General features: G+C 48.0%; 2 protein-coding genes across 7 annotated transcripts in view; both read left to right on the forward strand.

The window, feature by feature from the left end:
- The window catches only part of SNUPN (snurportin 1), a 34904-nt gene extending 25131 nt beyond the window's left edge, over nucleotides 1-9773 (forward strand). For 3 of the 4 annotated variants that reach the window (XM_054716669.1, XM_028133429.2, XM_028133426.2), the window contains 3 exons: nucleotides 4767-4844; nucleotides 6705-6785; nucleotides 9251-9773. In XM_054716669.1, coding sequence (XP_054572644.1) covers nucleotides 4767-4844; nucleotides 6705-6785; nucleotides 9251-9577 — 486 coding nt within the window. In that variant the 3' untranslated portion in view covers nucleotides 9578-9773. The remainder of the gene's footprint in view (nucleotides 1-4766; nucleotides 4845-6704; nucleotides 6786-9250) is intronic. The other variant, XM_054716668.1, reaches the window with a different exon arrangement.
- A 9152-nt stretch (nucleotides 9774-18925) lies between these two features.
- Nucleotides 18926-26019, forward strand: part of PTPN9 (protein tyrosine phosphatase non-receptor type 9) — a 126941-nt gene continuing 119847 nt past the window's right edge. For 2 of the 3 annotated variants that reach the window (XM_028133409.2, XM_054716670.1), the window contains exon 1: nucleotides 18926-19435. In XM_028133409.2, coding sequence (XP_027989210.2) covers nucleotides 19373-19435 — 63 coding nt within the window. In that variant the 5' untranslated portion in view covers nucleotides 18926-19372. The remainder of the gene's footprint in view (nucleotides 19436-26019) is intronic. The other variant, XM_008157051.3, reaches the window with a different exon arrangement.

The raw sequence follows: 26019 nt of genomic DNA on the forward strand, positions 1-26019 counted from the left end.
GTAGGGGGTATGCAGGAGGCAGCCAATCAATGATTCTTTTTCATCATTGATGTTTCTATCTCTCTCTCCTCCCTTCCTCTCTGAAATCAATAAAGAAATATATTTTTTAAAAAGTTTAAAAATATATTTATATTTTTAATTGGTTTTTGGAGAGAGAGGAAGGGAGAGAGAAAAACATTGATGGAGACATTGAGCAGCTGTCTCCTTCATGGCCCCTACCAGGAATTGAGCCGGCAACCTTTGGGTGCACAGGACAACACCCAACCAACTGAGCCACATCAGCCAGGACAAAGAAAAAAAAAAACTAAGAAGTTTTTGCACAGTAAAGGAAACAATCAACAAAAGAAAAAGACAGCCTACTGAATGGGAGATTATATTTGCCAATAATATATCTGATAAGGAGTTAATATCCAAAATTTATAAAGAACTCACAACACCAAAAATCAAACTACCCAATTAAAAAATGGGCAAAGGACCTAATAGACATTTATTCAAAGAGGTCATACAGATGACCAATAGAAAGATGAAAAGATGCTCTATGTCACTAATCATCAGAGAAATGCAAATTAAAACCACAATGAGATATTATCTCATGCTTGTCAGAATGACTATCATCAATAAGTCAGCAAACACCAAGAGTTGGGGAGGATGTGGAGAAAATGGAACCCTTGTGCACTGTTGGTTGTATTGCAAATTGATGCAGCCACTTTGGAAAACAGTATGGAGGTTCCTCAGAAAATTAAAACTAGAACTACTTTATTAACCAGCAATTCTGTCTTTATTTATTGGTAGAAATCCAAAACACTAATTCTAAAAGATATATGCACCCCTATTTTCAACAGCCAAGATATTAAGCAACCCAACTGCCCATCAGTAGATGATTAGATAAATAAGGTGAAGCATGTACAAGGGAATATTAGTCGGCCATGAAAAAGAATGAAATCTTACTATTTGTGACAACATGGGTGGACCTAGAAAGTAATGTGATAAATGAAATAGGTCAGACTGGGAAAGGCAAATAGTCTATGGTTCCACTTACATTTGGAATCTAAAGATCAAAATAAATGATCAAGGAGTACAGAAATAGATATAAACAAACTGATGGTTGCTAGATGGGAGGAAGTTTGGGGGCTGGTTTAAGAATGTGAAAGGATTAAGAATACAAATTGGCAGTTACAAAATAGTCATGGGGATGTAAAGTACAGCATAGGGAATATAGTCAATAATTTTGTAATTATGTGTGGTACTAAGACATTGAGGGGATCACTTCATAAATTATATAAATGTCTAAACCTTATGCTATATGCCAGAACCAATATAAAATAATAGGGGATTTCAACTGTAATTGAAAAAAATAAATAAATGAAAGTTCTCAGACCTACTGAATGAGAAACTATTGGGGTGGATTATATTTTAATCAGCCTGCAGGTGCTCTTCATCAGAGAAATGCAAATGAAAACCACAGTGAGATGTGAGAATCATGGGTTATCACCATAGTCTTTCTTTTTTGTTTTTGAGAGAGAGAGAAAGAAACATCATCAACACTGATTGGCTGCCTCTTGCACACCCCCTGCTGCGGATCGAGCCAAAAACCTGGGCATGTGCCCTGACCAGGAATTGAACTGGGGCCTCCTGGTGCATGGGTTGATGCTCAGCCACTGAGTCACACCAGCTGGGTAGGCTATTTCCTTTCATGTCATTCCTAAAAGCTAGGTTTCCTCATCAGCTCAGTGGTGGTACTTTGAAACTCTAACATGCTCCTCATTCTAAGAATATTCTCCAGGACATGCATTACTAAGCAATTTTGAGCATTATGTCATTGAATTCCTTACATCTCTAAAAGGTAAGTACTCCAATTTGTAATCCTTTTGATAAGGAATTTGAGAGCCATAGATGTTACGTAATTTGCCCAGATGCAGAGCCAAACCTAAAACTCAGTAGTCTTAAATTCAGTCCAGCCCTAACTGGTTTGGCTCAGTGGATAGAGCGTCGGCCTGCAGACTGAAGGGTCCCAGGTTCGATTCTGGTCAAGGGCATGTACCTTGGTTGTGGGCACATCCCCAGTAGGTGGTGTGCGGAGGCATCTGATCGATGTTTCTCTCTCATTGATGTTTCTAACTCTTTTTTTTTTTAAATATATTTTATTGTTTTTTGTTTTTTTTTTAGAGAGAGGAAGAGAGAGGGATAGAGAGTTAGAAACATCGATGAGAGAGAAACATCGATCAGCTGCCTCTTGCACACCCCCTACTGGGGATGTGCCCGCAACCAAGGTACATGCCCTGGACCGGAATCGAACCTGGGACCCTTGAGTCCGCAGGCTGACGCTCTATCCACTGAGCCAAACCGGTTTCGGCATGATGTTTCTAACTCTTTATCCCTCTCCCTTCCTCTGTAAAAAATCAATAAAATATATTTTTTTAAAAATTCAGTCCAAATTCAATTACACATTTTCCTGTAATTCTGTTGAAGGATATTTTCTAACATACATTTACAATCTATGAATTCAGTAACTAAAACCACCTATTTTTCGTTTTAAACTTACCTTTTACCCTCCAAATATTTGCATTCATTTCAGAGAAGAAAGGAGAGGGAGAGAGAGATAGAAATATCAATGATGAGCCCTAGCTGGTGTGGCTCAGTGGATAGAGTGTTGGCCTGCAGACTGAAGGGTACCAGGTTCGATTCCCATCAAGGGCATATGCCCAGGTTGTGTGCTCGATCCCCAGTAGGGGGCATGCAGGAGGCAGCCAATCAATGATTCTCTCATCATTGATGTTTCTATCTCTCCCTCTCCCTTCCTCTCTGAAATCAATAAAAATATATTTTTAAAAAATCTTTCCAGGAAACAAAAAAAGGAAACATCAACGATGCGAGAGAATCATTGATCTTCTGCCAACTGCATACCCCCTACTGGGGACCCAACCCGCAACCCTGGCATGTGCCTTGATGGGAAATCGAACCTTGTATTCTTGGTTCATAGGTCGACGCTTAACCACTGAGCCCCACCGGCTAGGCAAAACCACCTATGTTTTTATAATATAAAGAAAAGACTATGTTGTCGTTTTTTTGGTTTCTGAAAGCTAAATAATGTAAGGAAAGAAAATGACATAAATAAGTACAGTAAGGTTTATATCACTGATTCAGAAAATCAAGTAAGTTATATAGTAGTTTCTAGTCCTCAGGATTAAAATAAAATAAAGGTCAACCTAATGTGACTTGGAGTTGTAGAGTCCTGGTCTCTTAGTATTTTTTGTGTGCAACTAGGCAAGTGATGTAATGTCTCTGAGCCTCTGCCCTTTCACCTGTAGAATAGAGATAATGACAATACAACTCTCACAGGGTGGTTTTGAATTAGTAAGATTATGTTTGTACAGGTCTTATCTTGGAGCTGGACACATAGTAGGTCTTCCATAATAAATATTTGGCCTACTGCCATTAATAATATTACTGGACTTTTAAAAAAAATCTTCACGCCTTTTTCCTTCTCACACAACCCAGTCAACATGGATGGTGTTCAGCTGCTTCTTGGAGGTTGCCTGGGTGGCCTACCTTTCCTTTGGGCCTCTTGCCACGAAGCTGCTCGAAATTATAGATATCCATCAGAACAGGGCTTTGGTTAATGGAACTTTCACTCAAGTAAGGAGACAAGCCATGACTTTCAAATGCTTGCGGCTTACTGTCTTCATCCCAAGTTCTCACATAGTGCCCGCCAGACGTTTGCTTAACAAACCTGGCAGCCACAAGATGGGCCAATAAGATTAAAGCCAGAGAAAAGCAAGCCAAGATGACAGGTTTTGATCATTACAGGGTCAAGATGGTAAAGAAAATGAGGAACTGAATAATCAAGCTTGAAGTCAGGAACCTTTAAAAGGCAGTTCTGCCCTGGCCAGTGTGGATCATGGTTAGAGTGGCAGCCCATGCATCGAAGGGTCACAGGTTGATTCCTGGTCAAAGGCATGTACCTGGCTTGTAGATTAGATCCCTAGCTCTAGTTGGGGCACATGTGGGAGGCAACCAATGGATGTGTCTTTTTCACATCGATGTTTCTCTCCTCCTCCCTCCCCCAAAGCTCCCTGCTGTTAAAGGTGGAGCTACAACTGCTTCTGCAAAGGTTCCAGCAAAAATGGTGGCCACTGGCCCTGGCCGATGTGGCTCAGTTGATTGGGTGTCATCACATGCCCAGAAAGGTCGCCAGTTCTATTCCCAGTCAGGGCACATGCCCGGGTTTTGGGCTCCATCCCTGGGGGGGAGAGGAGGGGGCATGCAGGAGGCAACCAATTGATGTTGTGCTCTCACATCAATGTTTCTTGCCCTTTCTTTCTCTCTCTAAAAATCAATAAACTATTCTTAAGCAAAAAGGTGACCGCTGCAGGTAAGACGGCTCCAGTCCAGAGGTTGTCTGCCTAGAAAGCTATAGGCAAGAAGGCAGCACCTTGAAAAGCACAAGGGTCTGAAAATTCCAGCCCTGAAAGCACTTGCTACAAAGGCTTCTGGCAAGAAAGTGTGAGAGCATAAGAGGCTGTTATAAAAGTAATAAAGGTTATTTTTGACATATTGGCAAATCTAAAGAAAAAAAATGAAAGAAAAAAATCTTCAAAGATTTTATAAATATCTTCCTGATCTGATGGCAGTGTTTTAAGGAAATGAGGGTAATGATAGAAGGGCTTAGGTCTTCATAAATCAGGTGGCTATTTAGAATATGGCTTTTTGCTTCTATTAGAGTTTGAGATGAGCTGTATTTTATCTTTGTCTTTTCTTTGTGGCAGACTGATTTCCGATTCTACTGGATGCATTCAAAGTTACCAGAAGAAGAAGGACTGGGAGAGAACACCAAGCTCAATCCTGTGAGGCCTGGGATTAGGGTTGTAGAGTTCTTTATATGGATTGGTTTGGAATGATCTATTATCTACATAAAACCATTATGAATGAAATTCTTTAATATTGATATAGTACAGCATAACAGGAAGATTATAGGCTTAACAGTCATCCAGATCTGAATTCCAGTTTTGGCTTTAATAATTATTAGGCTAAGCTAAAAACATCACTTGGCCTTAGTTTCTTCATCTGTATAATAAGATGAATAATATCTATTTTACAGGGTGGTTCTAAGAACTAAATGAGAAAAATATGTATGTCCTCCTAGCATAGTACTTACGGTAGGCTCTCAATAAATAGTGGTTGGTGTGAAATGCTAAAGTTCCCCAGTGATGCAGATATCCCTGGTCCATGAGCCACATTTTGATAACCTCTGCTCTTATGTCTGAGCTGAGAGTAACTTCATCTCGTCAGTTTCCTCATTTTTTTTTTTTTAGTTTCCTCATTTTACAGATGAGAATATAGGCTCAGAGAGGGGATTGCCTTCCCCAAGGTCCATAGTACAGGAGGATAGTTCAAGCGTGTTTGTTATCCGATCAATGATTAAATATATGACAGCTATTTTGAGGACATTTTATTAAGCCCTGCAGATTGGTATTTGCCTGGATTATTTACAACATTTTTTAAAAATATGTTTTTATTGATTTCAGGGAGAGAGAGAGAGAGAGAGAGAGATAGAAACATCAACGATGAGAGAGAATCATTGATCGGCCATCTCCTGCATGCCCCCCACTGGGTATTGAGCCTGAAACCTGGGCATGTGCCTTGCTTGACCAGGAATCGAATCGCCATTTCCTGGTTCATAGGTTGATGCTCAACTATTGAGCTACAATGGCTGGACTGCTTACATTTTTTTTCCTTTTTCTCAATATATTTTTATTGATTTCAGAGAGGAAGGGAGAGGGAGAGAGAGAAACATCAGTGATAAGAGAGATTCATTGATCGGCTGCCTCCTGCACACCCCTCACTGGGGATTGAGCCCGAAACCTGGGCATATGCCCTGACTGGGAATCAAACTGTGACCTCCTGGTTCATAGGTCAATGCTCAACCACTGAGCAATGCCAGGCAGCTCTTCTTTTCTTTCTTTCTTTTTTTTGTTTGTTTTGTTGTTGTTGTTGTTTTGTTACAAGATTTTTAAAGGCAATTAGATAACAGTTACAGGACAATAAATGGGGTCAGTACTTACAGTGATGTTATTAATAACATCCTGGAAAACGTGTATTAAGAAAAGGTGGAACGTGGGAGCAGTTCTAGTGCTCTTACATGTATTATCTCATTGAATCCACACAACAGTCCTATGAAGTTGATACTTTTATCCCATTTTACAGATGGGAAAATGAAATCATATAGAGATAAAATGATTGGCAGAGCTGGGAGTCAAAGCACTAGTTATACTGCTTCAGTCTAAAAATCCTTGCAGCTAAAAGAAATAAAAAAAATAAATACAGACATAAGTAAAATCCTTGCCGGTGTGAAAGAAGTTCAGCTACTCCTTCATTAGGGGCAATTGTCAGAGGGCTGGGAGAATAACATAGAATCCCTAACCCTAGCGCAGGACCCTGGTTCTCAATCCTGACTGTATGTTAAAATCACTGTCTGGGCTTCTTCCAGGCCATTTCAGTCAGAATCAGTAATTTTTAAGAGTTCCCCAAATGATTCTGCTATATAAAGCAAGGTTGAGAACCATTGACCTAGTAATTCAGCATGTATTTGGAGGGGAGGTAGCTGGGAAGGAAGAGACCAAAAACTTCTTTGATATAGCTTTCCAGTTGCTAGAATAGTATTATTTGTAATATGTACTAATTCTTTGTTCTAATTTATATTTTAGTTTAAATTTGTGGGGCTAAAGAATTTTCCTTGTACTCCTGAGAGCCTGTGTAAGGTGCTGTCTATGGATTTCCCTTTTGAGGTAAAAAAGTCATTGTCTTTATTGTTCTGATGTGGTTTCAGGACACAAGAAAACTTGGTTACAGTCTTAAGATATCTTTTGACTTTGCTATGTTAAAGCATCAGAAAAGGGCTAAGCCCTGGCTGGTATGGCTCAGAAGGTTGGTTGGAATGTCATCCTGGGCACCAAAAAATTGTAGATTCAATTCCTTGTCAGGGTGCATGCGGGAGACAACCTATCGATCAGGGGTCCTCAAACTTTTTAAACAGGGGCCAGTTCACTGTCCCTCAGACCGTTGGAGGGCCGGACTATAGTTTAAAAAAAAACTATGAACAAATTTCTATGCACACTGCACATATCTTATTTTGAAGTAAAAAAAACAAAACGGCAAAAACACACGCATGTGGCCCGTGGGCCTTAGTTTGAGGACGCCTGCTATCGATGATTCTCTCTTTATCTCTTTCTGTCCCCTCCCCCCTTTCTTCTCTCTAAAATCACTTTAAGAAAAAGAAAAGGGCTGAAAGCTGATTTCTAGGAAGGGATGTACTCACTGCCCTTCAGAGCCTCAGCTCCACCCTTCTACATACATCAGAATGCCAGAGCTAGAAGGGCCCTGAAAGGATACCTCATCTAACGCTCTCATTTTACAGATAGAGAAACTGAGGCCCAGATCATGGTGAGGCTTTCATTCCTAGACCGTTCTTTGTTTGCCCCTTCCTGCTGTAAGCTTGAGAACCAGGCCCTTTGTGTGACTGCCATGGCTGGTTGTAAAGTCAGGGGGCGTCTTTGACTGATGGACCACAGGGATGTAAACTTCTCATCCTTCCTTCCGAAGAAGAGCAGATGATCCCCGGGTGTGTCGGTGCCTGCTCAGCAGTGGCATGGGGCAGGTGACCAACTCATCCCAGTTTGTGTCCTGGACTTTCCATTCTTAGTGTTGGAAGTCTCTCATTGTCAGCAGCAGCTCTTCAGTCTTGGGGCAGTCTTCTGTCATCCTTAGAACCTGCAGTTATCCTCTCCAGTCTCAATAAGCAAACTTTCCTTTGTCCAACAAACCCTTTAAAATTCTGCCTAGTCATCTGCAAGTCTTTACTTGCACTGGATATATTTTGCAGAAAGGATCACAGATTCGGGCGGTTGCCTTCATTTCTGGGAGTCAATTAAGGTGGTAAGAACACCATCTTTATTTTTATTTATCTATTTTTGTTAATCCTCACCTGAGGATATTTTTCCATTGCTTTTATGAGAAAGAGGAAAGGAGCGGGGGGGCCGGGGGAGAGAGAAACATTGATGTGACACAAACACATGGACTGGTTGCCTACCACACTCGCCCTGAGGAGTGAACTTACAACCCAGGTACGTGAATCAAACCCCAGACCCTTCAGTGTTCAGTCTGATGCTCCAACTACTGTGCCACACTAACCAGGGTGACTGCCATCTTTATTTTTACTTATAGCCCTTGTACTATAAATAAAGTTACAGTAAATGCTTTTTTCTTTATTGATTAAGGTATTACATATGTCTCCTTATCCCCTTCATTGCCCCCCCACTCCTGCTGTCACCACCCTGGTGTCTGTGTTCATTGGTTAGGCTTATATGCATGCATACAAGTCCTTTGGTTGATCCAGTAAATGCTTTTTAGAGATGAGTTGGTGACTCCCAGAAAAGAAAATTTGGGACTGTAGGAAATCTTTCCATTAAGAAAAACTGAGTTTCCTAGAACATAGCTTGCAACAATTTAGGGGAAAGAGTTAGGCAGCCAACAATGGCTTGGGGAGCATGGCTTCTTTTTGTTTTTAATAATGTATTTTTATTGATTTCAGAAGAAGGAGAAGGAGACTGAGATAGAAACATCAATGGTGAGAGAGAATCATTGATTGGATGCCTCCTGCACATTCCCAACTGGGGATCAAGCCCACACCCTGGCATGTGCTCTGACCAAGAATTGAACCATGACCTCCTGGTTTATAGGTCAATGCTCAACCACTGACCACACAGGTTTCCTCTGTGCTCAGCAGTCCAGCATCTCATATGTGCCTATCCAGTTCCCCTGCTTTGTTTCGTTTGCAGAACACATAACCCACTATGAGATCTCTGGGTGGTAGAAGTGCATGGGATTTGGGAAGAGGACTTGGGTTCAAGTTGAATTTCTACTTCATACTAACTGTGTGTTATTACAGAAGCCCCCAGAACTTTGAGCCAGCCCCATCTCGAAAATACCCTCATGGTGGATGAAAGGGTGAAGTAGTGGGTAGGGAAGCACACTATAAACAGGAATGTGCTATTTATGTTTTTTTATTTTCTAAAATCTAGTTTTCTAGGCCGTTTCTTCATTTAGAGAAATGGCATGTGTGAGAAACGAGAACTCTTTCCTCTGGCAGTGACTCAGAAAGAGGATTTGAACCACTAGAGCTGCCCCGTGTGTATAGGCTCCTAACAACATGTGGCCTTCGAAGTCCTTTTGATCCTGGTCTCTTTTCTTGTAGGTGGATGGACTTCTCTTCTACCACAAGCAGACGCACTATAGCCCTGGAAGCACTCCTCTAGTGGGCTGGCTACGCCCGTACATGGTGTCAGATATTCTTGGTGTGGCGGTGCCAGCTGGGGGCCCACTGACTACCAAGCCAGAGTATGCTGGGCACCAGCTCCAGCAGATTATTGAGCACAAGAGGAGCCAGAAGGACGGCATGAAAGAGAAATCCACACATAAGGCCTTTAACAGTGGGCACTATGAGCTGGAGCACCTGTCTACCCCTGAGCTGAAGAGTGATCCCCACAGCTTGGACCAGCTCGGGAGTCGCATGGAAAACTAAAGAGAGCGCCTCCTTTGGGTGTCACAGGAAGGTGCTTGGTTTCAGAACAAAGGTTGGGGAGGAGGACAGTGACGACAATAGGTGACTTCATTTTAGAGTGGACTTTCCAAAGCCACTCCAGCTGGAAACAGCTTAACTCCTGTAAAAAGTGTATCCCAGATCCACAATGTAAATATATGTGATTCTTAAAAAGGAACTTGTGATTCTTTTTTTATTTTTTAAGGGCCTTTTTATTAATAGGTATACAGGTCTAGCTTTCCCCAGGTACCCATATGAATGTATCATTCAGCAAGATTGCTTTTATGGTTGAAAAGCCAAGAACTTGTGATTCTTAAACTTTAGACAATCTTGAAACTCTCCCAGCTGCCCCCCTCCTGTCCCCGTTCCCCCTCCCCTGTGCCCCAGTCTACCTAAACCATGACTGTTCAAGTCTTGGCCTATTTCACTCTGGTCTTAGTACTTAAGCATTCTGCTGAGTTTCTAGTTGCTACTGTTCCTGACGTCATTTCTAAACGGTCTTACCAAGAACTGCAGTTCTTAGTATTTGAATATCTTCCCTCTTCTGAGAAGACAAATGTGATTTTCTTCGGTTTGGACATTGCCAGAGATAAAATGGAAGTGGTGATCGTTCACTACGTCAACAAACATTTGAGCAGCTTCCAGAAGATAAGCCTTTTGCTAGGCCTCTGTGATGTAGGTTATGGGAACAGAAAGGCCCTTAGAGCCTCAGGGGCTGGAAGAGCAGGGGGATGTTTCACCAAGGAGGTCAGCTGGGCTGAGGTTCTGAGGGGCAGAAATGTGCTCTGCAGATAAGGAGGTTAGGAGCTCCTCACAGGCAGGAGGGTGCGCAGTTGCACCCCTGCAGGGCAGGACTTGGTGTGGGACCTGAAGTCTGTTCAGCATGGCTGAAGCATAAGGTAGGATTGGAGGGCTGTAGAGGAGGAAGAGAGAGAGATGGGCCTGATTGTGTTATGCAGAGATTTTGGATTTTATGTCCTGAATGTAAAGGAGCCAATAAAGAGCTTTGAGCAGGCAAGATCCATTCAGATTTGTGAATTAGAGCTCTTTGGCCGCTGTGGGAATGGAAGGAAGATGGTATCTGTTCTGTGTTCAGGAAATGTTTCTAATTTTCCATGGCTGTAATCTGCTCCCCACACTTTTTCACCTTTCTAGGACTTACCTTATTGGACAGAAGAATTCACTATTCCACTCCAGCAACATGAGCATCCTGTGGACAAAATTTCAGAGGGGTCCAGGTCAGATGAGTGACCAGGTCAGATGCAGTTGTTCCTTCGTATTGATTAATTTGGGGAACAGATCCTGGCAGGACTTGTGGTTGAGTGGAATCTGATGACAAAATTCAGTACACTAGTGGACCTGGCCTTCCTGCTGGGCTCCTAGACAGCCATTCAAGCCGACTCTTATCAAACCAGAGAAGAAGCTTCCTCCCCCTCACCCAATGATGTTCCTGCTGGCTGCAGATTTCAGCATGCTTACAGCAATAAGCTCTTTCCTGAATTCCATTGGGGTCAATTCTGCAATAGGAACCTCGTGTTTCTCATGTCAAGAAGCATGTTGTTGGCTGCCTACTTGTTTTCATCTCTGTTTGATCACCTTCTGAATGCTGTATTCTGTGCTCGGCAGCCAGCTGTGCCATTTCAGGAGCAGCGCATGCTAGCATCAGTGAGACTTGGCTGGACTATGCCCAGAAATAATCAGATCTAGAAGGACTATTTCCCTAAAGGACACTCTGGGCATAAATGCAAAGAGTTAAAGAACATATCAGCCAAACTTTATCACCACACACAATTTGATATTGTTAAATGGTAGCTGGAAGGCTGTATCTCAGAAAAGTGCCCTTCTATTTTTAACTGAGGAGCCATTATTGATTACTGAATAGAATGTATGTCCTGCTCATACTTTGTGAAATGCCACCTGTTACAAAGATAGTTTTGTTATAGGTTACTGTGATTGGATATTAGTTTTCTGGCCATCCTGAACAGCTCACAGCTTCTTTTTTGTGGAATTATCTCTTCCCCAGGCAATATGGTACAGTGGGACTGTAATTTGGGGGAACTCCCTTTCTTAGCCAGGCAGTAGGCTCATGACTAATTTGGGCCAATTATATGCTCCTCACCAAGAATTTGTGTCTTGAGCAGAGGAACAAAGGGAATGATCAGTAAGAATTCATTTATTTTGCCCTTGTCTTTTTCTTGCTATGAAACCTGTGAACATCCAGTAAATTCCATCTTGTTTAAGTAGCAGAGGTAATTTCTGAGTTTGCAACCAAAGAATCCAGTGTGGCCCTGACCTGCTTGCCTTGACTGGAGGACCAGTTTGGCATGAGTTAGCAAGGGACTACTAGTTGAGAGCACCTGTTTCATCAAGTGCCACTGGAATGGAACCTATGTCCCTAGAAAAGACCAGGCAAAATAAATAGTCTTGGTTATTTTAATGTTCGCTCAGAAAAGCCATGCTGGGTTCTCATGCCTGCATGGAAGAGTTGGTGTCAAATCCACTTGTATTTGGCAATGGTTTATGTGGCAGGATAGTAAGAAGCTAGGAAAATTCCTGGGCAAGTGGAATGGGGAAACGGACAAGAAAATTAAACAAGGCAGAACAATTTGAGCAGGCTTGTAAATTACAAGACCTTATCCTCCCCAACCAAGGACACAAGAACAAATGGTTTATACCTCTCCTCCCTAACCAGAGAGTACTTAGCTTAAATCACCCTGGCCTAGGAAAATAGAGCCAAGATCCAACTAACGTCATTTGTGCCAGCTAAATCCAAGGACAGATAAAGTCTGGGGGACAAAACCCCAAAAGCATTTGGATGGTATCACTTGGGAGATGTTAGGCAGAAAGATAGCTGCTAGGGAGGAGGGAGGGGAGGGGAGAAAAAGGGAAGTTGATGTCACCCACTATACAAAGAAGTCAGCCATCTTAGGACTTGCCAAACAAAATGACCAGATATATGTACAAACATTCCAAGATAAGCCACAACCATGTGGAAGGAGACTTTGAAACCTAGTCTGCCACCCAAGATAATTTGGCAGAGGAGCTTTGAAACCTATAAGGGGAAGAATATTGAACCCCTTGCACCCCCTCCGGGTGGTACACTCTTAACTGAGTTGCCTGCTTGTGCTTTATGCCACGTATATTCTTCTATTTTCTCTTTAAATATTTTTATTGATTTTTAGAAGGTGGGATGAGAGAGAAACATCAATGTGAGAGTGAAACATTGACTGCCCCCTGCACGTCCCCTACTGGGAATCAAGCCTGCAACCGATCATGTGCCCTGACAGAATCAAACTGGCCTCCTTTCCATGCACAGGACAACGCCTAACCAACTGAGCCAGGGCTGCCACAATTCTTCTTTTTTTTTTTTTTAATCTTCACCTGAGGATATTTTCCCCCCATTGATTTTCAGAGAGAGTGGAAGGGAAGGAGGTGGGGGGGGGGGGGGCGGGGAGAGAAACATCAATGTGTGTCACATCGATTTGTTGCCTCCCGTATGTGACCTGACCTGGGGCAGAGATTGAACCTTTAGTCTGTGGGCCAATGCTCTAACCACTTAACAACACTGGCCAGGGCTGCCATGTTTATTAATAAATTCTCTTGCTTTGCTTTCTTAATAAATTTGCTTGCTTTGCTTCAACACTGCTGTCTGTTATTCATCTGAATTCCTTCTTGAGAGCTGATAAGCGTCAAGGAGAGGAGAGCCAACCCCATTCCACTCAGAGGGCTCTCCAGTAACAGTTTATCTCCATTCTTCTCACTTATGTCTGAAATCTGACTCGTGTTCATATCACTTCAAGTGCTCTCATCCAGTGACCAGTGCTCTTTCTGTTTTCCAAATCTAAGGGACATTTCCCAGACTTTCTCTTATCTAACTTTACCTGCCGTGTTTATGCTAATGCCTTCTCTGTCTTATCATCAGCCGTGTGTGTGTGTGTGTGTGTGTGTGTGTGTGTACAGATATACTGTATATATACATTTAGTGGCCAGATGATAATGCATTCAGAGATCATAATAATATGGCCACTCAGTATATATATATACCAGCAATATTTTAGTGTAGTATCTATCTATATCCTATATAATAAAGAAGTAATATGCAAATTGACCCTCACGGCCTTGCACAATATGGCCGCCCCCATGTGGTCAAAGATGGCCACCACAAGATAGCCAGCAGGGGAGGGCAGTTGTGGGCGGCAATCAGGCCAGCAGGGCAGGGCAGTTGGGGGTGACCAAGCCAGCAGAGGAGGGCAGTTGGGAGGGACCAGGCCAGCAGGGGAGGGCAGTTGCGGGTGACCAGGCCTGCAGGGGAGGTCAGTTGGGGGGACCAGGCCTGCAGGGGAGGGCAGTTGAGGGGAACCAGGCCTGCAGGGGAGGGCAGTTGGGGGGGACCAGGCCTGCAGGGGAGGGCAGTTGGGGGGGGAACAGCTGGCAGGGGAGGCCAGTTAGGGGCGACCAGGCTGGCAAGGGGAGGGCAGTTAGGGGTAATTGGGCTGGCAGCGGAGCAGTTAGGCGTCAATCAAGCTGGCAGAGGAGTGGTTAGGGGATGATCAGGCTGGCAGGAAGAAGCAGCTAGGGGCAATCAGGCAGGCAGGCAGGCAGGCGAGCAGTTGGGAGCCAGCAGTCCTGGATTGTGAGAGGGATGTCCGACTGCCCCTAAACGGGCAGTCGGACATCCCTTGAAGGGTCCCAGATTGGAGAGGGTGCAGGCTGGGCTGAGGGACCCTCCTCCCCCATGCACGAATTTCATGCTCCAGGCCTCTTGTATACACACACACACACACACACACACACACACACACACACAGATCATAATTTCAGCTATCTCATACTATGATAGTGAGAGTAGAAGAAAGTCATTCAGAACAGTTTCTGACGTGGTAAGGACACAATAAATGTGAAATTATTATTTCAGTGTATGTATGTACTATAATTTATTTTACGGACTTTCCTATTGATAGGCCATTATGTTGTTTCATTCTTTTGCTATTACAAACCATTTTGCATCTCTAAGATCTGACTGAGCAGGATGACAATACCATACTTGATTTCCTTGGTTTGAGCCTACATAGACTAGCCTTTTTACTCTGATTATCCTAAGATTTACCTCTTAGAGCAAATCCAGCCAGCTGCCTTGCACTTGGTTTTGTTATCCACGTCTCTGCTCGGCAACTTCCGAACATTGTCCTGTGAGGACTGTAAGAGGCAACAGTCCTGAGAACTGTTCCCTTACACAACCACAGGCCCTTACACACAACCGTGCCTCCAAAAACCTGAGTTTTCTGTTCAGGGTTCACTCTGTTAAACTTCTTCCTTTATTAATTCTCCCTGCACTAGGAGTTAGAATGCCTGGGTTCAGGTTTTAGCTCAATACAAATTAATTAGCTGTGTGCCCTTGGTGTACTGAAGATTACTGGACAAAACATCCTCTTCTGTGTCTACTCAGTGGTTTGTACTACTCAGGTCCTGCCATTTCTTCCTCCAGCTTAGTCCTACAGCCATCTACCTGCTTAGGAAGAAAAACTATGCAATAATTTCCACATATAAGTGTACCTGTGCACTTCAAACCCATTTTGTTCAAGGGTCAACTGTATCTGTTACTATTTTTTAAATTTTTTGGAAAAGGTTATACATCTACACGGAAAACACACACACACAATGCTGTTAGAAACCAAGATAGTGATTACTCTTGAGGAGCGTAGTTACTTGGGGGTAGTGACTAATTGGGGCGTTGGCAAGTTGGGAATGCTCTAATTTCTTGATCTGTGTGCTGGTTACACGGTATGTTGAGTTTATGAAAGTACAAACATTTTCACTTTTTGTGTATGTGTACTTAAAAAGTTTAAAAAAAAAACACCCTCAAAATGTACAAAAGACTGTACAGGGAAAAGTCTCCCAATCCCTTCTGTTTCTGACTCCCGGGTCCCCTCCTGAGAAACAACCACGGTTACCTTTCTTGTGTGTCCTCCCAAACCTTTTGTAATCCTATATATAAAACCCTAATCGGCAGCGCCTTGGCCACGCCCACACCGCAGCAGCGGGGAGGGGAGCGCCGTGGGCTGGCTGTGTATTTGTCTTTTGGTGGGAGAGGGCAGACTTCTAGAAGGTTCTGCCACCCTGCCCTGAGAGGCCCGTCTGCTCCACCCCCCAGCCCCCTGGTCTTGGGGGGAGGCTCCTCTGACCCGGGGACTGTCCCCAGGGGCCGGGGCAGGCCGGAGCCTCACTTTTGCGGGGTCCTGCCTCAGCCGGAGCCTCACTTTTGCGGGGTCCTGCCTCAGCCGGAGCCTCACTTTTGCGGGGTCCTGCCTCAGCCGATGCCCATGACCGCCTGCTCCGAGGGCACGGAGGACATCCGAGCCAGGAGGGAGGGCGGGCTGCCGGGGCTGCAGGACAAGGGCCGGGTCGTGGCTCTGGGCGACGGGTGGGGCGAGGCCCCCTCTCACGTGGCCCCTCACCCCAAAGGCCCCTCCCAGCCGCTGGGCCCACAGGCCCGGAGGCGGTGAAATCTGCCGGCCGCACCGCCCACCGGCCGCCACCTCTGGCCTTACTCCCGGTGGCCGGGCCCAGGGCCACGGGCTTCTCGGACCACACACCGAGTTCCGTTCTCAGAAAGCCTTACTTTCAACAAGATTTTTGTAGCAGGAAAGTTTCGTGAGTTTGTACCCGGAGGAAAATGCCAATAAAGGAGGAGCCACGTGGTCAAACCAAACCTGACGTCCGAATGGCTGTCCCTGCACCGCAGAGCATGTGGCTTCCCACCCGCGGGGCTGCCCGGCCTCGGGCTGCCGGTCCCGCAGCCCCTCGCGGCGGCCCGCGCCTCCGCCTGCGCTCAGGGTAACGGCGCCCTCTGCCTGGGGCCGGCCGCCTAGTGAGGCCGCCGGGCCCGTGGGTGCGCCCGGCCTGCCTCCGGCCCGGCGCACAGCTGCTCAAACCCCTCCCACGGGCGCCGGCGCGGAGGGCCAGGCCTCTTGAAAGAACAAGACGTCGCAGGCCACAGCGGGGTCGGAGCCTGACCTGCTAGCAGTCTCTCCGGCAAATTGTGTGGCCGGTGTGGGGGTGTCCCGGGGGCTCGGTGACAGAGAGCCTGTTTCGGGGCTGTGGCGTGTGTTGCCAAAACTCCAGGAAGGGTGGCGGCCCCGCGTGCCCAGACGTGGGGTCTGGCCACCTCCGCCCCGCAGCTGCCCCCCCACCCCCACCCCCCCACGGGCCATGCTTCCTTGCACTAGAGCCCTCTAGTCTCGGGAATTCGCTTGTTACTTTTACTGTGTAAATAAAGCTTCCTGGTTTAATATCCAAAAAATAAAAATAAATAAAAATAAAAATAAAACCCTAATACCCAAATCAACCAGAAAGCAGGAAGCCTGGACGCTCCACACAAGAGCTGCCCACTGGCAGTCAGTGTGCTCCCACAGGGGGAGCTTCGCTCAGCCGGAAGCCAGGCTCAGGCTGGTGAGTGCAGGGGGCCTGGGGCCTCCGTGGCAGCGCTGAGGAGCAGCCAGCCCAGTGGTAAGGAGCAGCCAGCAGGAGGGTGTAAGTCCCAGACTGCAAGAGAGGGATGTCCCACTGCCCCATTAAGCCCGCAGGTGGCCATCCCCCGGGGTCCCAGGACTGCGAGAGGGTGCAGGGACGGCCCCTCCCCAGTGCATGAATGTTGTGCACCAGGCCTCTAGTGTATAAATAAGTTTACAAATGTATGTTCATTTTTTTCTTTATACATGTGACAGCATAAAATGCACACTGGAGTCTTGATTTTTTCACCTCATAATATAGCTCAGGGATGATTCTAAATTCTAACATGTGGAAGTAACCCAAGGCCTGTATATAAATATTCTCGTTAAATAGACAGTGTCTTCCAGAGGAGCACCTGGTTGTAATAATGAAACCGTAACTCCTGCAAGTGGTTATGAAGTCAACCCGGAGTCAGCCTTCCTGATGAAAAGGGTAAAATAACCTCCTTGAGTACCAGGGGCTTCTTTTTTAACTAAGAAAGTTCCTGTTGCGCCGAAACCGGTTTGGCTCAGTGGATAGAGCGTCGGTCTGTGGACTGGAAGGTCCCAGGTTCGATTCCGGTCAAGGGCATGTACATTGGTTGCGGGCACATCCCCAGTGGGGGGTGTGCAGGAGGCAGCTGGTCGATGTCTCTCTCTCATCGATGTTTCTAGCTCTCTATCCCTCTCCCTTCCTGTGAAAAATCAATAAAATATATTTAAAAAAAAAAAAGTTCCTGTTGCAATGATGCAGAAATGAGTGAGGTCAGAGGCTGTTTTTCAAGTCCTGGAAGAAACTTCCTCAGCGGTCTGAAGACCCTCGGTCGGGCTTCAACCCTTTTATATCATTTACTAGAGGCCTGGTGCACGAAATTCGTGCACTCGGGGGGTGGGGGTCCCTCAGCCTGGCCTGTGCCCTCTCACAGTCTGGGAACCCCGCGATCAATCTTCCCAAAAAGGTAGGCCCCGTCCAACTGGCTGGAGCTCCTCAATGGATTGCCCCCGCAGAGGGAGGCCCAGGCTACCTGCTTGAAGGTCAGTGGCCTGGGCCTCCCTCTTTGTGGCGACTGTGGAGCCCCCCAATCAATTGCCCTGCTGGCCAGTGGCCTGGGCCTCCCTCTTTGTGGCGATCGTGGAGCCCCCCAATCAATTGCCCTGCTGGCCAGTGGCCTGGGCCTCCCTCTGCAGGGCAATCATGGGGCGCTGGCCGGGCCCCTGACCAATCGCATTGCACCCACCTTGGCTGGCCTGGTGCCAGTGAGTGTCCAGATGGTCGTTCTGCTGTTTGGTCACTTGATCAATTTGCATATTACGCTTTTATTATTATAGATTTTTGGTCAGGAATGACGCAGACACAGCGGAGCCAGCCCTGCCTTCCCTGTGACTCCGAACTGGCCCAGACCGCGCAGTAAGACGCCCCCCATGGTGCACAGCCTGCGGGGAGATCAGGCTCGCAGAAGCTGCAGTGTTCTGGATGCGGGTTCCAAACCCCAGGCTGAGGCTGCGGGGCACTAACGTTAGTGCCCGCGGGCGATGGATTCCGGGATTCCGCCGCAGAGCGAGAGCCAGGGCGGGGCCGACCGGAGGCTCGCCACCTGAGCGCCGGGACGCGGCAGACTTGTCCAGGGGCCTCCCGGCCGCCGGCGGCGGGAGCAGGGGCCTTCCTCACCGGGTCCTCGCGGCCAGTCACCGCGGAGACCGGCCGCCCTGCCTCTGTCCTCTCCCTCCTCCGCGGAACCACCTCCGAGAACGCGCACTCCCGCCTTCCCCTCCGCCCGCCCCCCCCCGCCCCCGTGGGCGCCCGCCCCCTCCTCTCTGTCGCCCCCTCCCGGGCTGCGTCCCGCCCGATGGGCCCAGCCCGCCGACCGCCCCTTCATGAACGGAGCGCGTAGTTTCTCAATGGAGCCGCGGGGGGCGGGGGGCAGTGAGTCGGGAGGGAGGCGCGGCGTTCCGTCTCTCCCCTCGGCCCCCGGCCGCGGCCTGAGGCGCTGAGGCGGCTGCCGGGCGGCCGCACCCGCCGCCGGAGGACCCGTCGCGCTCGGCAGGAGCGGCGCCGCCGCCGAGGCCTGGACCGCTCTCCGTTTCCTCCTCTTTCCTCCCGGTCGGCTTTCAGCTCTCCGGCGGCGCTTTTCCGGGAGGAGGACACGCACCAGGTTTCCGCCCAGAAGACGGCGACACCGGGAGCCTGCGGCGGGGAGACGACGGCGCCGGGCGCGGCATGCACGGGCCGGCCCCGCGCTGCTGAGCCGCCTCGCGCTCCGGAGCGGGCTCTGTGCGCGGCGGCGGCGGGATGGAGCCCGCGACCGCGCCCCAGGCCGACATGGCGCCGGAGCTGACCCCGGAGGAGGAGCAGGTAAGCGGGCCGGGCGGTGGGCCCGTCGGAGCCCGGGGCCCCGCGCCCCTGCCGGCCGCCCCCGAAGCGGCCCCCCCGGCCGCCCCGGCCGCCGCGGCCCCCGTTGGCAGAGCTCCTTGCCTCCGGCCTCGCCTCCCCCACAGGCTTCGCTCCTTCCCGCGGGTTGTCTTCTGGGCAGACAGCCGCGTTGGGGGCAGGGCCCGCGGGGACTGTTCTCCGAGGATGCCCTCGGCTCCCGGACGAGCCCCGCGGGCCCGGGCCGCGCCCTGGCCTGTGCGGGCGCATTCCGGAAGGCCGGCCTTCCCACGCCCTGGAAGGCTCGGCCCGGACCTCCCTGGCCCGCACGCCCACTTCCCCTCCCGTCCGACCGGTCTCCATCTTTCCGGAGCCCTAGAGCTCCATTGTCCCTGACCGCCCGGGACCGTCCTTCCCAGGAGGAGGCGGCTTGCGGGGCCGTGGTGCGGGCCTGGGTGAGGAAGAGCGGGCCTCAGCCCCCTCCTCACATTTTTGCGGGACGGACCGGGACCACAGCTTCTGGGAAGATGGGAGTCCTCCGGAGGTTCCCTGCCTCTCTTGGCACCGCCCGCACCCGGCCTTAGCCGGGCCAGACAGAGCCATAGGGCCTGAGTCCGTGTTTTAGTAAGACATGGATTTCCTCACCCGTTTCAGACTCTCCGGCCCCTGTTCCCAAGGACCACATCTGATAGTCCAGTTCCTAGTGTGGAGACCATCTGGCTCCACAAACCAGTGTTGGTTAATGGGCTTGTTTAATACTTGATTGTTTAAAACCCGCTTCTCATTTGTGGAGATGACATTTTTCATAGTTAGCCTCAGACCACAGTCTTTCCTTTGGACGTTTTGAGATAAAGTCAGCACCGGGGGAAAAGGATTCTGCTGCTTTTACAAGGCACGGTAACATTCTGGCAACCGCAGTCAAGCATTAATGAAATGCTAGTCAGGCCTTAGAGCAAGCAGGCCCGCCGAGCCAACCCTGCCAGGTTAGAGACGTCCTTTAGTACAAGGCATGGTGTGCGAGGTTGACTTTAAGGGACACAGCTCTCTCAGTCACTTCTTTTTTGGGGGATTACTCAGATTTGAAGTTTCTATGTTTCTAAGACTTAATGGCATCAGTATTCCACTATGAAGATGGCATTAGGTTGGAAATTTAAAAATTAAAACCAAAGGAAGCAAATATTAAAGTATTGATAAGGTATTGATAAAGTGGTTTAGTAAAAACCGTTTATATCAAATGAATGTGATGGCTATTAGCAACAACTAACAAGTAGGAAACAGCTGTTTTCCACTGGCATTTCAAAATGTTGAAACAAACATAAAAGCAGCATAGTTCCAAGTATTATAGTTCCAATTATTGCAATGCTTGGCAAAATTTTATATTTTACTTTAATACCATGGAAGAGTACTCTTAACTGTAAAGATGTCTTTAAAGTATTTAGATTAAACTGCAAATGGGTATAGTTTTATAATAGTGGTCATCATAGGAAATAACACATTTATTCCATAATGCTATTCCATTGCTCAAACCAATTTTAGAACTCATTTAGAATTTATTTCAAAGCTGTGGTGGAATCTTTGAAGTATTTTCAATGTTGGAAAAATCTTGTACTTTTGAGAGGCAATTTGATTTTTGGAAATAGTAAAAAATCTTTTGGAACACTATTTCAAAAGTAAAGTAGACGGTCAAACTGTGTTAAGGCAAAACTGAAATGCATTTAGGCCCTTTTTGGGGTGTGGAAATTGCCTTACAGATGTTTCTGGAGCAGATCCCTCCTGAATGGTATCTACCTCTCATACAGTTATGTGAATCAGAAACCCAGAAGTATTCATGGACATTCATTGGTCATTCATGGACACTGCTCTCTCTCAGCCCGTGTATATTATATATACACTAGAGGCCCAGTGCATGATTAAATCATGCACGTGTAGCTGTCTGTCCGCTGGTCGGGACCCGGTGTGGCCGGCAGCTCCAAAGTCCTTGGGCCTCTAGGGCGGGGCGGGGGCGGGGCGGGGGCGTGGTCCTCTGGCGGCCGGAGCCCAGGCCGGGGTCTTGCCTTCGTCTCCTGCCCAGGAAGGATGGGGCTGCCGCCGCATCCTCTGCCTTCCGGCTCCCTCATGAGCCCTCCCTCGGCTGGCCCGGGCTGCGTGGAAACCCGCGTCCTCTGTGGACACCGCTGCGCACTCCTGCGGCCCAACTGCCGCCAGATTCTTCCCCGGAGAGACGCGCCGCCCGCCTGCGCCACCTGGTCAGCTGGGGCCTCCAAACACCCGGCTCGCTGCCCCAGAGGCCCCTTCTGTGCCGCAGCACAGCCATGGCTCAGCGTCCTGCCAGCCCAATCACCACCCCGAGTCCCGCCCCCTGCGCCTCCTGCTGGCCCAATCGTGGGCGTAGCGGAGTGATGGTAATTTACCTATTACCTTTTTATTATGTAGGACTAGAGGCCCGGTGCATGAAAATTCATGCACTGGAGGGGGGTCCCTTAGCCCAGCCTGCCCCCTCTCACAATCTGGGAGCCCTCAGGGGCAGGAGGCGATCTGGCAATCAGGGGAAGGCGACACCCCATCACACCTCTGCTGCTGCCACTGCCAGCAGTGCAAGCCTCGTCCGGCCCTGGTTACCTGAGCCTCGGGCTGGCCCTGTGCAGCTGGGGGGCTGAGGGGACTGGGCGCTACCATCTTGTGGCTGTGGGCGCTGCCATCTTTGAGGGCGTGACAGTCAATTAGCATATTCCCTCCTTATTGGCTGTGGGCGCCGCCATATTTGAGGGTGAGGCAGTTAATTAGCATATTCCCTCTTTATTGGCTGTGGGTGCTGACATCTTTGAGGTGGGGCAGTCAATTAGCATATTCCCTCCTTATTGACGGTGGGTGCTGCCATCTTTGAGAGTGGGACAGTCAATTAGCATATTCCCTCCTTATTGGCTGTGGGCACTGCCATCTTTGAGGGTGGGATAGTCAATTAGCATATTCCTTCTTTGTTGGCTATGGGCGCCACCATCTTTGTGATGGCATGAGGGTCAATTAGCATATTCCCCTTTTATTATATAGGACTAGAGGCCAGGTGCACAGAATCTGTGCACTGGTGGGGGGGTGTGGCCTGCGGGGATCAGCCCGCTGTGGGAGTGCTGCTCATCCCGATCAGCTGAGCGGCTGTGGACCCGCCCTCTGAACAGCTGATCCCGAAGTGGGAGCAGGTCAGCTGAGTGGCGCTTCCACTGTGGGAACGCACTGACGAGTAGGGGGCAGCTCCTGTGTTGAGCTTTTACTCTGGTGGTCAGTGTGCATCATAGTGACTGGTCGATTGGTCATTCTGCCGTTCGATTGCTTGGCTTTTATTATATAGGATCATCAGGTTTTTCTGAATATCTCTTGAATTGTTTAATTTCTTCTGCCACCACCTTTATCACCCAAGTCCCCAAGATACTTCATATCCTAACAGAATTTATGTTTCCTACCTGACCTATCTGCATTTCTTAGCTCTTATTCCAGAAGCCAAAGGTAAACTGCATATCTGGTTGCATCTTCCCTTTAGCCTACCTGTCCCCCAAATAAGCATTTATAAAAAACCATTCAGTGACTTTTTCATTGTTCTTGGGGTCATTACAACTCTTGAATATAATCTGCAAAGCCTCAGCCTTTGAGTGGTCTAGAACCCTAGCTAATTCTCACATCTCATCTTTGCTCCAGGCACACTGGCCTTTTGATCCTGCCTCTTGCCCATTTCCTGCTTTCCTCTGTCTGGAAATACCCTCCACTGCTAACTCCCCTTCATCCTTTAGCTCTCAGATTTCACTTTCTCTGGAAGGCCTTTCTTGATGTCCCTAGTTAGGTTAGATCTCTGTTACTGGCTCTCAGAGTAATATGTACTGTCCTTTATATCACTTACCACAAGTTTACATTCTGTGCGGTTGCATGACCAGAAGCTCCATGAGGATTGGAACTGTGTCTGCTTTTGCTTATCATCGTAGGCACATTGCCTAACATAATGACTGTCCCCTAATGGACATTCAGAAAATACTTGTGGAATGAGTTAAAGTAATCCTGTATGTGATTTATACACAGACAACATTCATCTCCTTTTAGAATGGCTTATGAAAATAAGGACATTGCTTATTTTGATATGTGTTGAAGGTCATTATTATTACTTTACTAGTGGCCTGGTGCACGAATTTGTGCACATTGAAAGGAAATTAATTAGAAGAAAGATTCTGTGTTACTGCAAAAAATTATGCGTCAAAATAGTATATGTAGCCCTAGCCGGTTTGGCTCAGTGGATAGAGCATCGGCCTATAGACTAAAAAAGTCCAGGGTTCGATTCTGGTCAAGGGCACATGCCCCAGTTGCAGGCTCAATTCCCAGTAGGGGTCATGCAGGAGGCAGACAATCAATGATTGTCTCTCATCATTGATGTTTCTCTCACTTCCTCTATATCAATAAAAAAAAAATAAAAAAAGTTAGTATATGTAATATCTATATATGTAAAAGGCTAAGCAACTGTCTGACCGTCTGACTGGCCGCTACCTATGACGCATACTGACTACCAGGGGGCAGACGCTCAAAGCAGGAGCTGCCGAGCTGCAGTGACTTGGCAGCGGCAGAACTTTGCAGAGTGTCCTCTCGCACTCCAGGACCCCTTGGGGGATGTCAAAGAGCCGGTTTCGGCCAGATCCCCATAGGTCAGGCCAACAGACCTCACCTGCCAGAGGGACCCTGCTCACTCCGCAGACACCCTTCGAGCTGCGGCGCCACCCCAGGTGCAGCCAACTAGGGAGGGATCACAGGAGGTTGGCTCCAGGGTATGTCCAGCCCATCTAGCCCAGTCCTGCCCTGCCGGCCACCTAATTAATTTCCTTTCAATGTGCACGAATCCGTTTACCGGGCTACTAGTAGTATTATAAAATTAAAAACACTCATCATATGATTGGCGCCAGCGAGAGCTTTATATGTATCACGCATGCACGAGTCAATGCTTATTTTTAAACTAGAGGACCGGTGCACGGATTTCTGCACCAGTGGGGTCCCTCGGCCTGGCCTGTGGGGATCAGTGGACCTCTGCGCCACCGCAGCCAGCCTTACCCGACAGCTCATGGGGCTCCAGCCCGCTGTCCGCACCGATCCCACACAGCACAAAGTAGTGTGTGAAGCGGCAGGTGGCCGGGGAGGAGCCCAAGCCAGGCTGGGTGTCACGCCGCTCCTGCTCATCCCGGCCCCACTGCGCCTGCCGCCACTGCTCGGGCACGCAAGGGGAGTGTCTGTGGGAGAGGCTTGCGCCCCTGCAGCTGTGCTTGCCAGCTGTCAGCCTGGTGTCTGGCGCCCACCCATCTGTCAGCTGAGTGGCGCTCCCGCTGTGGGGGCGTACTGACCACCAGGGGACAGCTCCTGCGTTGAGTGTCTGCCCCCTGGTGGTCAGTTCGCGTCATAGCTACCAAGCAGTCGTCCAGTTGTCTGGTCATCCGGTCATCCGGTTGCTTAGGCTTTTATATCTATAGATTGCCAGTGCGCGTCATATGTACCGGCTGGTCGGTCGGTCGTATGGTCGTACGGTCGTACGGTCGTATGTATGTATGGTGGTCACTTAGCCTTTTATATATATTGATAGTGTCATGTCCTATATAGGCATGTGTTGAACTGATATACCAAATCCTCATTTATAACTTTGATGTTTCTTGCCTTTACTCTTTCATTTCTCAATTATAGAGCCTTCAGTTGAATTACAGGAAAAAAAAGTATGCTATGCCTTTAAGGAGGTATCTCTCCGGACCTTCAGCTGCTGTCTGTGGGAGCCTGGCCAGGCCTTTCACACCTCTGCCTTCCCTACCAGTCTCTATGCCAGTGATGGCGAACCTATGACACGCGTGTCAGCACTGACATGCGTAGCCATTTCTGATGACACGTGGCCGCTGAGGCGGCCGCATGCCGAGGATGAAACATTTGCTGCTCTTGAGGATGAAACATTTGCGAAATAATGTTTTTTCCTCAAAGTGACACACTACCCGAGTTATGCTCAGTTTTTTGGCGAAGTTTGACACACCAAGCTCAAAAGGTTGCCCATCACTGCTCTATGCTCTCTATGCGGTCTCCGATTTCCATCCTTGGTTATCAGTGTTCTTTCCAGCTAGTCTTCAGGTGGTTATTTAGGATTTTATTTTTTTGTATTTTACTTGTACTTCCAATTTGACCCTGGGAGAGAGTCTGTGTAGTACCCATTTACTCCACTGCCATTTTTTTTCCTCAAAATATTTTTATTGATTCAGAGAGGAAGAGGGGGGGGGAGAGAGAGAGAGAGAGAGAGAGAAAGACAGAGAGAGAGAAACATCAATGATGAAAGATATCCCTGATCGGCTGCTTCCTGCGCGCCCCCTACTGGGGATTGAGCCCACAACCTGGACATGTGTCCTTGACTGGAATCGAACCTGGGACCCTTCAGTCTGCAGCCCAATAAATGGCCAGGGCTCCACCACTGTTTTTAATCTCTAAAGCTTTAAGTTTTGTGTTTTTTGTAAAATATATTCTATTGATTTTTTACAGAGAGGAAGGGAGAGGGATAGAGAGCTAGAAACATCAATGAC

This window comes from Eptesicus fuscus, chromosome 5 (assembly GCF_027574615.1).
Source record: "Eptesicus fuscus isolate TK198812 chromosome 5, DD_ASM_mEF_20220401, whole genome shotgun sequence".
Taxonomy (NCBI): domain Eukaryota; kingdom Metazoa; phylum Chordata; class Mammalia; order Chiroptera; family Vespertilionidae; genus Eptesicus; species Eptesicus fuscus.